Source organism: Rhincodon typus, chromosome 22 (assembly GCF_021869965.1).
Source record: "Rhincodon typus isolate 14 chromosome 22, sRhiTyp1.1, whole genome shotgun sequence".
In the NCBI taxonomy this organism is placed as follows: domain Eukaryota; kingdom Metazoa; phylum Chordata; class Chondrichthyes; order Orectolobiformes; family Rhincodontidae; genus Rhincodon; species Rhincodon typus.
Window position 1 is genome coordinate 4,144,807 of NC_063353.1, and position 10,700 is coordinate 4,155,506.

Consider the following 10,700-nt stretch of genomic DNA (forward strand, 5'->3'; position numbering starts at 1 on the left):
GGTATGCACATCACTGTTATACTTCATTTACAGCATATATCATTTAAATAATAATACAACTTGGCCTTAATTAAAACTTACTGGCAGAGAACCTTCTCGTTCACACCCTCGCTGACTACTCTGGATCGTGGAGATTACGATAATCCAGTAAACTTTGCGGTATATAATTTTTGCCAGTTTATCGAGAGTGCCTATTAAAACCAAGTTTTGCTGTATCTCATCTTTGTTTGCATGACGAGTGGTTATACATAGAGACTGCTGAAGCAGTCACGACTGTGTAGTAATGAGGCTGTTTCTTTTAGAAACTGGAATTGGACATTACAAAGGCCGAGACAAGTGAGAAACAGGCCCGAGATGACCGAAACCAGCTCCAGAAACAGCACTCTGCTCGTGAGAAGCAAATCAAAGACCTGAACCAACAGCTCAAGGCTGATAAAGAAATGTAAGGAGTGAAATTATTGTTTGCTTCTGTAGTTGCTGGGTTAGAAACTTAATACACAGAAAGAGGTCATTCAGCTCCTGTCTGTACCAATTCTTTCAAAGACCTATCGGCTAGCCCTGCTTCCCAGCTCAAAGTTCCTCGAGCGACAGTATGTGCTGAAGCTGTGGTCACTGTGGATCACACAAGTGTTCATGAGCTCTCTCATACCACAGCTGCTAAACATCACCATTTCTATTCTAATAAATTAGTTAAATTTTACATATTTTAGAAGTGAATTTTCTAACTGTACTCTTCAAATGTAGTAATGTCTCCTGATTTAAATCACTGTTGGCCAACGAAAAAGATAGAGAAGAAATCTCCACTAGTCACCTACCTGTTTCCTGTGACATCACAGTTTGACTCTGACAGATAGAAAGAGGTAGAAGGGGCTGTCTGCTGCTGGTTTTTATCTCCTCTCACTGCTGCCCTTCTCCTGTCTGTCCATTCTCCCAGTCTGCTTCACAAATGATCCGGACTTGCTGTATGCTCCTCCCAGTCAGTTCCATAGCATTGCTGACTGACACACTCTTCTCTGTCCATTTCTGTGTCCCTAGATATTGCCAGACCTATTGAGGACTTTCACTTTTAAGTTTGGGTCCTCATATAAAGCCTGGAGGAGCAACAGTGCCCTCCAGTCTGAAAGTAGCTGATCAGAGCCACATTCTGTTATGTGTCTGCCAATTCTTTATCCACCTTCCCTTCACTGTCCCTTTAATTCCACAGCCTTAAACTTCATTGGATCATGTGGAATTGTTTCAAATCTCAGAATACTTCAAAGGCTAAACAGAGAGAGAATCACAGCTCGAGGCCTTGCGCATTGAGCAAGAAATGAATATTTTCAGTGTATTGACCATGGTGATGCATGGAATCTGACCTGCAAATGGATGTGAAATTAATTTGTTAAAAAGCAACCCAGTTTGAGACTAACGTTTCCTTGTTTCCAGTGTGTGTGGTGTAAGGCAGGAACTGCAGGAGAAATCAGAGGCCTTGGACCAGGCTCAGAAAAAGGTGCTGGAGTTGGACAAAGAACGAGCTGAACTGGGCCAGGGGCTTGAGAAGCTGAAGGAGGAGGTAAAGACTAAAACAGAGAGCGAGGGCAGACTGCAGGGAGAGCTGACAGGGCTCAGATTGGAGAAGGAGGCTTCATCCAAGGAGCTGAAGCAAACTAAGCAAGACCTTGCCCAGGCCTCAAAGGCTCTCGCAGAAACACGAGCAGAATTGGAGAAGGAGCGGCATCTGATGAAAGCTACCCACGACGAAAAGGTCAGTGTGTGCTAGCTGCTATGTAAATGTATATAGCTTGGATATTCAACAAGAATCATTCTTGGGAAGTGTGTATCTCTGGCAAGATCAGCATGTACTTTATTTACATCCCACTCTGTTAATCGTTTGAATGCTGTAGACTAGTCTGAATCTGCAAACATGAACAGTTTTCACAAGAGGACAGAGCCTTGCGCACCTGTGTTGGGGAGGTGGGGGAGGTGTCGCTTTCATTCTTTTAGAAATAACTGATCCTATTTCCTATTTGTTTAGGAGAAATCGTATGAGCACGTCAAACAGGAGTTGCAGAAAAAGTTTGAGAGTGCAACCAATGAAGTGAATGAGCTGAAGAGTTTGGTGCAAAGGAAGGAGGAGGTGAGCCAGATGGGATTATGCTTATGTTGAATGTACTTATCGTAAATGTGCCCGATCTGTAGGATTTTCTTGTCTGTTCACCCTGCGAACAGGGGTCTCATAATTCAGTAACTAACTCTGCAGGTCTTCACCCAATTGACAAGTGACTTTGATTGCCAGAGAGCAGGCTGCGATTAGAGCAGTTTTTAACGTAGACAGTATGTCGTGAGAGATTCTGTCAGCTGGGGTTGCTGTACACTCTGGCTACACGGTAGAGGGAAATGCCAGAGACGGTGGGTGTGTGAAATACAAACTGGAAGTGCCAAGAAATTCAGCAGGCTCGGCGGCATCTGAGGTTAAAGAAACAAGTTTAATATGTTGGGTCAGAACTAGAAAAAGCTACTTCTGATATTTCAACAACTCGTGTTTCTGTTTTTAAAAAGATGTTTTAATTTTGTTGTGAATGCTTTGAGTGTGTTGTAATGCTGCGTTGTGATCTCACTAAATTTTAGCTCGTTCTGTTCTTCATTTTTTTTTCAAATCGCACTTTTGGCTTGAGTCCTTTTTACAGAACTGTTGGTGGTGCTGCTGTCAAATTAGTGGTAAAATCTCAGATGCACATAACAGGAACATGTAGTTTAAAGAGGTGTGAACATTGGAAGTGAGAGATTTGCAGGGCTATGAGGAATCAGCCCCACTGAGATTAACTGAGCTGCTTTTGCATTGCGTAGGCATGACTGCAGTGGGAAATATTCTGAATTCCATCTCTGTAACCACGTCCAACTCCAAAAACCCTCCAAAATATCCACACTCCAACCCTGTGCTCTTGCACATCATCAGCTTTAATAGTGCCTTCAGCTACAATATCCCAATTCCCCTCCTCAACCTCTTCCATTTGTTGCTACTCCTTGAAAAACTGGTTCACAATCAGTCTCTATGATCATAAACTCAGAGGCACACTGTTTTGCACTCCAATCAGGAGGACTTGTCCATCCAACTGGTCGAGGAAAACTGGGACACTTGTCCTCTGAAAGATTGTCAAGGCTGGAAGTTGATTAAAACTTGCAAGATTGAGATGCATAGATGTTTGTGGCCTCAGAGTATCCAGACATATCATGTAATGACCAGTTAAATAGAGCTGAGGTACAGGTCAGCCATGAACTGAATGAATGACAAAACAGGCTTGAGAGGCTAAACAGACTCATGTTGTTCTTCCATTTGCTTGATCCACTGAATGTTCAATTTCCTGAACCCCCTTTGATTTTTGCAGCCCTGTTTTAGGGCGTAATTTCACTGCACGCTGCCTGCTTAAATTCAGTTATTCCCACTTGTCCGTGTTTCTTCAGCTTCTGTTGTTCTGGTGATTATGATGCTGTGTCCCAACTGTCTCTCAGCAGCTTCTGGGCTGTCTGCTGAGAATCAGATTCCTGTCTCCTACTTTGTAAGTTTGATGAGTTGTTTTTGAACCCAAGGTGTTAATATGATTTTGAAACATTTGTGGATCCCGTTGTCATTTAAATAGTGCTTTTGAGGTAGTAAGAATCCTGAATCCCAAAGCACTATCACAGGAGTGTAACCAGACATAAATTGACATTAGGACAAAGAAGGAGCGTAAAGAACAGGCAACTGAACACTTGGGGTTAAAGATGCACGTTCCCTATCAAATCAATTGAACTGTTGGGATGGAGTATGTGCTGGATGTGTGTGATTGAAGTTTTAGTGATGATTCTTTTTGTTTCAGGCCGAGAAGCAGCTAAAAGCCAGCGCTGATGGGTTAACAGCCCAAATGACCAAGCTGCAGGAAGGTTTGAAGGAGAAACAGAAAAGTGAGCAGCAACTCCAGACAAAACTGAAAGAATCACAGCAATATCAGGAGCAGCAAAAGACGGAATATGAAGCCGAGCTCAATGACTTAAAACTGGAACTTTCTCAAAAGGTATGTCATTTTAGGAGCTTGTAGCAATGAATCTATTTTTTCTTTCCCCCCTCTCAATCTCTCAATTCCTCCCCCAATTCTTACATGTTCCCCCCATCACTCTCTCATTTTCCCCTCACCTTTGCTGTCTCGTTCTCCCCCCCAACCCCTGCTTGCTCACTCTCTTGTTTTTCCGATTTTCTCGTTTTCACCCTCCTTTCGTTCCACACCATTCTTTCTCTCTCGCTTGTGCTGAATCGCTCGCGCTGTCACTCGCTCTTGCTCTCCCCCAGATTGGTGTCTTTCTGTCTCACCCCCACCTCTGTTTTCTATTTTTGGTTCAGGTTGATACACTGTCAAAGCTGCAGCAGCAGGTGGCAGTGCAGAGTGAGCAGCTGGCAATGAAAGATGGGAAGCTATCTGAGCTGCAGAAGGATTTCGAAGCCTCTCAAACCAACTTAGCCAAGCTTCAGTCAGACATTTACGGGAAAGAGTCTGAACTGTCTTCAACCAGACACGACTTGAAGGTGAACTGATTAATCTCCCCCTGCTTCTCAGGAGAGGGATGTGGGATTGATGTGTCAGCTCTTGGTTCTAGTAAGGGTACGGTTTGGTCTGCTTGTTCCTTCAGTGATCTCCAGCTGCCCCATCAATGACTCGATGCCCTTCAGCCCATTTTCTATACTGTATGATTCTTTGCCTGATATTCATGTCAGATTGTGGCCTGAGAAATGACCAGGAAGGATACACAGAACAAATTCCAGCAAGTTTACAGTCATATTGATCCAACTATGTATGTTCCAGCCACGTGTGGCTGAGGGGGAATAGCACTTTTGCCTGGGTCACAGTTCACATTCTCATCCACAAATGAGCCAAGTAATCCAGGTTAATTCTCCAGTGCAGCATTGTGAGTACGCTGTTGTGTGCAAGGTGTTGATTTTTGGTTGAGGCATTAAATCAAGGTCCTGTTTGCTGTCTTGTCGAGTAGAAATTATCAGGGAGTTCTTACTTAACGGAAAGCATGACCATTTTTCCCATGATATCTCTGAAACAGATTATCTGGCCATTATTGTTTTGCTGCTCGTGGGAGCTTGCTGTGTTTTATTTCCTGTGTTACAACAGTGATGGTACTGTAAAGAGTACATCATTGGCCACAAAGTGTTTTGGGATATCTTGAGGCAGTACAAGGCATTAGAGAAATACAAGTTATTTTTCTTATGAAACAAGGCCCACCTTTCAATCCAGAGCAGAGACTGCTGTTCATTTCAGGCATGTGCTAGGGCCACCTGAAAGTGTGGAAAGCCCCTAACACCTACAGTGATCAGTGTTGGATTTCTACTCCATTGTTAATTCCACGTAATACTTTTTAGTAATTGGTAGGAATGACCCCATGGCATTAAGCAGCAATTCTGGATTTACACTAGAAGATCAGAGCCTGTTTGTGGATCTTTCTCTCTCTGTCTCTTCTTCCCGGCTGCTGATGCCTGACTTGTAGCAGCTGCTAGTCTGAGCCACTTTCCTGTGCTACTGTTCATCAAGAATGATGTGTTCGTTGCGGCATGTTCGAACAAAATGTGTTGGAGCAGAATCGGAACCCCTCTGTTGAGTGGCAAACTAGAAGGAGGGCTGGTGGTGCAAATGGACCTTTCAAAACTTGCAGCACCGAGAGATTAATTCAAGTCTCGCACGGCCTGTGTCTCCCACTTCCTGAGACCCAAACCTGTTCCTTTTGTCCCAAAGAGGCTGGCTGAGGAACACCATCTCTGAGGTCCAGGATTCCTGTCTGCTGCAGTGCTGCTCCCCCCAACCCTGGTCCACAAACCGAATGGAGAATCATTTCAGAATCAGCTGGGAATGTGTAAATGATGACTATGTATGTTTGATGTTTTCTAATACTGGTGTACTGTGTCTAAAAGAGGGGGTCAAAATTATAAAATAGTAACCGCTTCAATAGAGAAGTCAGAGGGACATAATGATTCTTTGAATTGTTAGCTTCAGGAACCCATTACTGCAAGGAGATGAATTGTATTGAAGGGGAAACTAGAGAAGTACAAGGATGGAATGGAAGGGTATGCTGTTAGTGAGATGAACCACATACAGATTATAAACACTAGTTGGCCCATAAGCCTGTTTCTGTATATTTGATGTGACAGTGTTGAGTTATATACAGCCAGTTGGGGCTGCTGGACTTCAATGGGGATTTGCTGGTATTTTGGTGGTCCTGGAGCTTAGACTGTGGTGTTTCTTGTGGCCAACCTTTCTGCTCTCACTGCACCTGTCTGAGGGGTGTTGGGGAGTAGTTCCATAACCCATGATCCTCCTTGCCAAGTCACTGGCATGTAGCTGTAGCTACTGGTCTGGACATTTACCTTCTTAACCCTCTAACTCTCGATTATGCAGCAGTTTCACTGAGCAATTACCTGTTTCAAGTTCTGAACAGTCTGCTACTTGCAGTTCACAGCTTGCTGCATTGTTTAGTGCACACCTGTCACTTGGGAAATCTAACCCAAATAACTTTTTTTTTATTTTAACCTGCATGTGCATGACATTCTTGGACTTTGAGACTCCAATGCGTTTTATGGCATGACTGTTGCATTGTAGGAAATTAGGTGAGCAACCTTTACAAAGCAAGATCTCACAAGCAGTTGTGGGATTATGACCAGGGTAATTTGTTTCATTGATGTTTGCTAGGGGATCTATCCTGACCTGGAGAACTCCTCGCTCCTCATTGAATAATACCATTTACATCTAGCTGAGGGACAGACAGGAGCTCCTGTTTAACATCTCATTCCAAGAGGCAGCATCTCCAGCACTGCAGCAGACCTTTGGTGTTGCGCTGGGCTGTTCGCCCAGACTGTGCTTAAGTCTCTGGAATGGGCAAGAAGCCTTTGTTCTTAAGCAACTGCTGAACTATTCATCACTAGCAGCATATAGCAGACTAGCTCCGTTTATCACTCCCAGAAACTAGAATCGACAGATTAGAGCAAATCATTGGCTAATCAACAGGCTTGGAACTCTACACACACAGGAAGTCTAGCGCATACAGCCAAAGAGAGAATACAAATTGATAATTATTTTTTCGGGTAATGAAAGTGATTTGCATTTTAATTGTATCCTCCATCATTCTATGTGGGATACATGCACAAAATCTGACCTTGAGGAAAGCTAAATTGATTTTTCTCTGGCAAATGAAGCAAGTTAAAGTTTGGCTGTACTCGATATTGTATTTAAGGTACGTGATTAATTACACAGTGGAAGATACTTGACTGTCAGATGGTCAGTCAGTACAAGATTTGGAGGAGGAGGTGGTGCTATAGCGGTGTATTGGCAATGGACTGGTAATCCAGAAACATGGATTAGTATACTGTCTGAGGACTGAATCCCACCATGGTGAAATTTGAATTCTGTAAAAGTCTGGAATAAAGGGTTAGGTTGATGACCATGTAAGCAGTATCTGCTGTTGTTAAAACCCCGTCTGGTTCCCTTTCGATCTTTAGGGAAAGAAATCTGCCATCCTTACCTGGTCTGGTCCGGCCAGGCCAGGCCAGGCCAGGCCCCAGTAATGTGGTTGATTCATAACTACTCTCTGGGCAATTAGTGATGGGCAATAATTGCTGACCCAGCCACTGACACTCACATCCCATGAACAAATTTTTTAAAAAGACTTCAATGCAGGATTTCGTTATCCTTCGTTTATCACTCGAGGCTCATCTAATCACTCATCTTCTGACTTTGAGTCCTGAACTGACCAGGCAACTTTCTTAATGACTTACCATAGGGTGGGAATGTTAACAACTTGGTTTTGTTACACTGAGTTGTTGTAGTGTGGAATGTGCTATTTTGATAAGTGGCGCTAAGTCTCGAGGATATTGGACACATTTTTGAAGAGGAATGGCCTGTGAGAGAAGAGCAGGGGAGTGAGATGTATTGGGTAACCTGCAGTGAGCAGGGAACAGGCTGAATAGCCTCCTCCCATCTGATTCTCTAACACATTCATTAATTTATTCATTTTTACTGTTTAGAAGACTAAGAGGTGATCTTATTGAAGCATAGGAATTAATTTTATAGGACTCTGTAGGCTAGATGCGGGAAGGAAGATCCCCTGACTGGGGCAGGAGGATCTAGAACCAGGAGCCAGATCCTCTGAACAAGTGTGGACGGCCTTTTAGGACTGAGGTGAGGAGGAATTTCATCATTAAGGATGATGAATCTTTGGAATTCTGTACTCTGGGGGCTTTCAAAGCTCAATCATTGTGTGTTCAAAATGGAAATCAATAGATTTCTCAACTAAAAGTATCGGGGATGTGGAGAGAGTGCAGAAAAATGGTTTGAGGTTGAAGATCTACTGTGATCATATTGAATGGTAGAACAGGCACAGTGGACTGAATGATCGACTGGTCCAGTTTCCTATGATCCAATGTGGCAGTAAAAGTCATGTTTAAGCACCCAGAATGCTTGTTACTGCCTTTATAATGTTGGTAATAGGGATTTGTCCATTTGAGCTAGTTAGAAGGAAAAATCTGTTTCCCGTTCAAAATGGAGAGTAGGAGGAGCTTTGTTTATAACACAGAAGGCCAGGAGACTATTTGTGTATTGTTTGAAAAACAGAGACCTTTGTTAACATCAAATGGGGCTAGAATTTTTCTCTGCAGAATGGATTCTCTGGATGTTTTATTGAAAGTTTAGACATGACAACTTCCTATCAGACCCTTGTCTGAAATCCAGGAGCAAACATTTCCTCCAGTTTGGAACAACTGAAGCCTTTGTCCTCTAACGACAGAGACTGCATCCCTCTCTCTGGTAACCGTCTGAGCCTGACACAGACTCTGTGAAATCTCGTTGTCAGCTTTGACCCTCGCAACTGCATAGCTGCAGCATCATTAAAATTGTCACTTTCTGTCTCTAACATCGCCCTACTCTGTCCCTGTTTCAGCTAATCTACTGCAGAAGCCTTCATCCAGGCCTTGTGTTCCTGCTAGGTGTGACTGCTCCAGTGCAGTCCTGGGCTGCCTCTCAGCTTCCACTCTGCATTAGATTCATAAAAATTGATTGCTTGTGTTTTCACTCAGACCGAGTGTTGTTCCCTGTCACCAGATTCCCTCTAAGTTGTGCAGCTACTCCCAAGTTCCACACGCACTGATCAATGTGCCGATGCATTAACTTCCAGTTTTGGAAGTTGCTCGGAGGTCTGAGCACCGAAAGAAATAAAAAGTGTATCGTCTGTCACCCTCAGGCTCGCTGACCTACATTGGTTCAATTGGTTCTTAGTTCACCAGAATCTGAATTTGAAAATTCACGTCCATGTTTCCAATTCCCTCCCCTGCCTAACCCCTCTGTATTGCTGTAACTGCTTTCAGCCTCGGACCTCCAGGAGATATCTGCACCCCTCTGATCCTGGCCTCTTGCTCGTCCCCAGATTAATCACTTACCATTGGTGGCTGTATTTTCACCTTCTTGAATCTGAGTTCTGGAAATCCCTCCCTAAGCCTTGCTTCTCATTTAAGAAGATTTGACCAATCTTTTGGTCACCTGTCCTAATACCTTCATAATAGCGTTGTGTCAAATTTTGTTTGATAATGTTCCCGTTTTTGGGTGGCTTATTATATTAAAGGAGCTATTTCAATTTATTTTGTTGGAAGCAGATTCAGTAGTAACTTTCCAAATGGAACTGGATAAATCTTTGCAAAGGGAATATTTGATGGTGAAGGGGAAAGAGTAGGACAGTGGGAGTAATGGTATAATTCTTTGAGTTATCACGCTCACAGTTGGCTTATTAGACTGTTTACAGCACAGAAGGATGTTGAGGGGCCACATGGCTGACCCCGTTCCTTTTAAGGCCCTCGACGGAAGTTATTTTTGACGCTGGGGTAGAAATGAGCAGGTTTGGCTTCCCCTTCTCTGGGAACTGGCAGGGTTTAAAGTTCAGTGAATAAAAATCTGGAATATGTTGTTAGTCTCAATGGTGACCATGAAACCAGCATTGATTTGTTGTAAAAACCCACCTGACTCACTACTGTCTTTTAAGGTAGGAAATCTGCTGTCCTTACCTGCTCTGCCCCATATGTGACTCCAGACCCATAGCAATGTGCCTGACTCTTAACTCCCTCTGAAATGGCTCAACAAGTCAATAGGTTCAGGGCGATTAGGGATGGCCAACAAATGTCTTGCCAGCGACACCCATGTGCTGTGAAAGAATGATAAAAGCCCCTGTGGCAGTGGGTGGTTTGTGAGAGTTGACGGGAATGTTGGTTCATGTATTCACCTACAGGCTAAAGAGGAGAAGTTGTTCCTGGCTGAGGAGGAACTGGTCACCAGCAGGAATCAAGCAAGCAGCAGTTACCAGATGGTCCAAGAACTGAAAAAGGCCAAAGATTCGCTGGAGGCAGACCTGGCTAACAGAGAAACCATAATAAAAGACAAGGAGAAAGTTCTGCTGCAGCAAGAGAAAGAAAAGGTTTGTAGAAGGAATTCTTTTATCATGCTGCCTCTCCTCTTGACACCCCCATCCCTTGTTCTACCTTGGAGATGATTCCTCAATGCCTGAAGTTCATTGTTCTGTTTTATCTGAAGAGTAAACTGCATTGCATATTATTTCCCTTCATACCTCAAAGGTAGTGTATGGAAAGAAGAGGAAACCATTCAGCCCTTTGAGTCTGACAAGGTGTAGAGCTGGATGAACACAGCAGGCCA

At 43.6% G+C, this 10,700-nt stretch overlaps 1 protein-coding gene across 6 annotated transcripts in view; it reads left to right on the forward strand.

The window, feature by feature from the left end:
- Positions 1-10,700, forward strand: part of eea1 (early endosome antigen 1) — an 84,982-nt gene that overhangs the window by 53,391 nt on the left and 20,891 nt on the right. For all 6 annotated transcript variants that reach the window (XM_048610298.1, XM_048610299.1, XM_020513358.2 and 3 more), the window contains 6 exons: positions 303-442; positions 1,426-1,744; positions 2,015-2,116; positions 3,837-4,031; positions 4,355-4,537; positions 10,279-10,464. In XM_048610298.1, the coding sequence (XP_048466255.1) occupies positions 303-442; positions 1,426-1,744; positions 2,015-2,116; positions 3,837-4,031; positions 4,355-4,537; positions 10,279-10,464 (1,125 nt within the window). The remainder of the gene's footprint in view (positions 1-302; positions 443-1,425; positions 1,745-2,014; positions 2,117-3,836; positions 4,032-4,354; positions 4,538-10,278; positions 10,465-10,700) is intronic.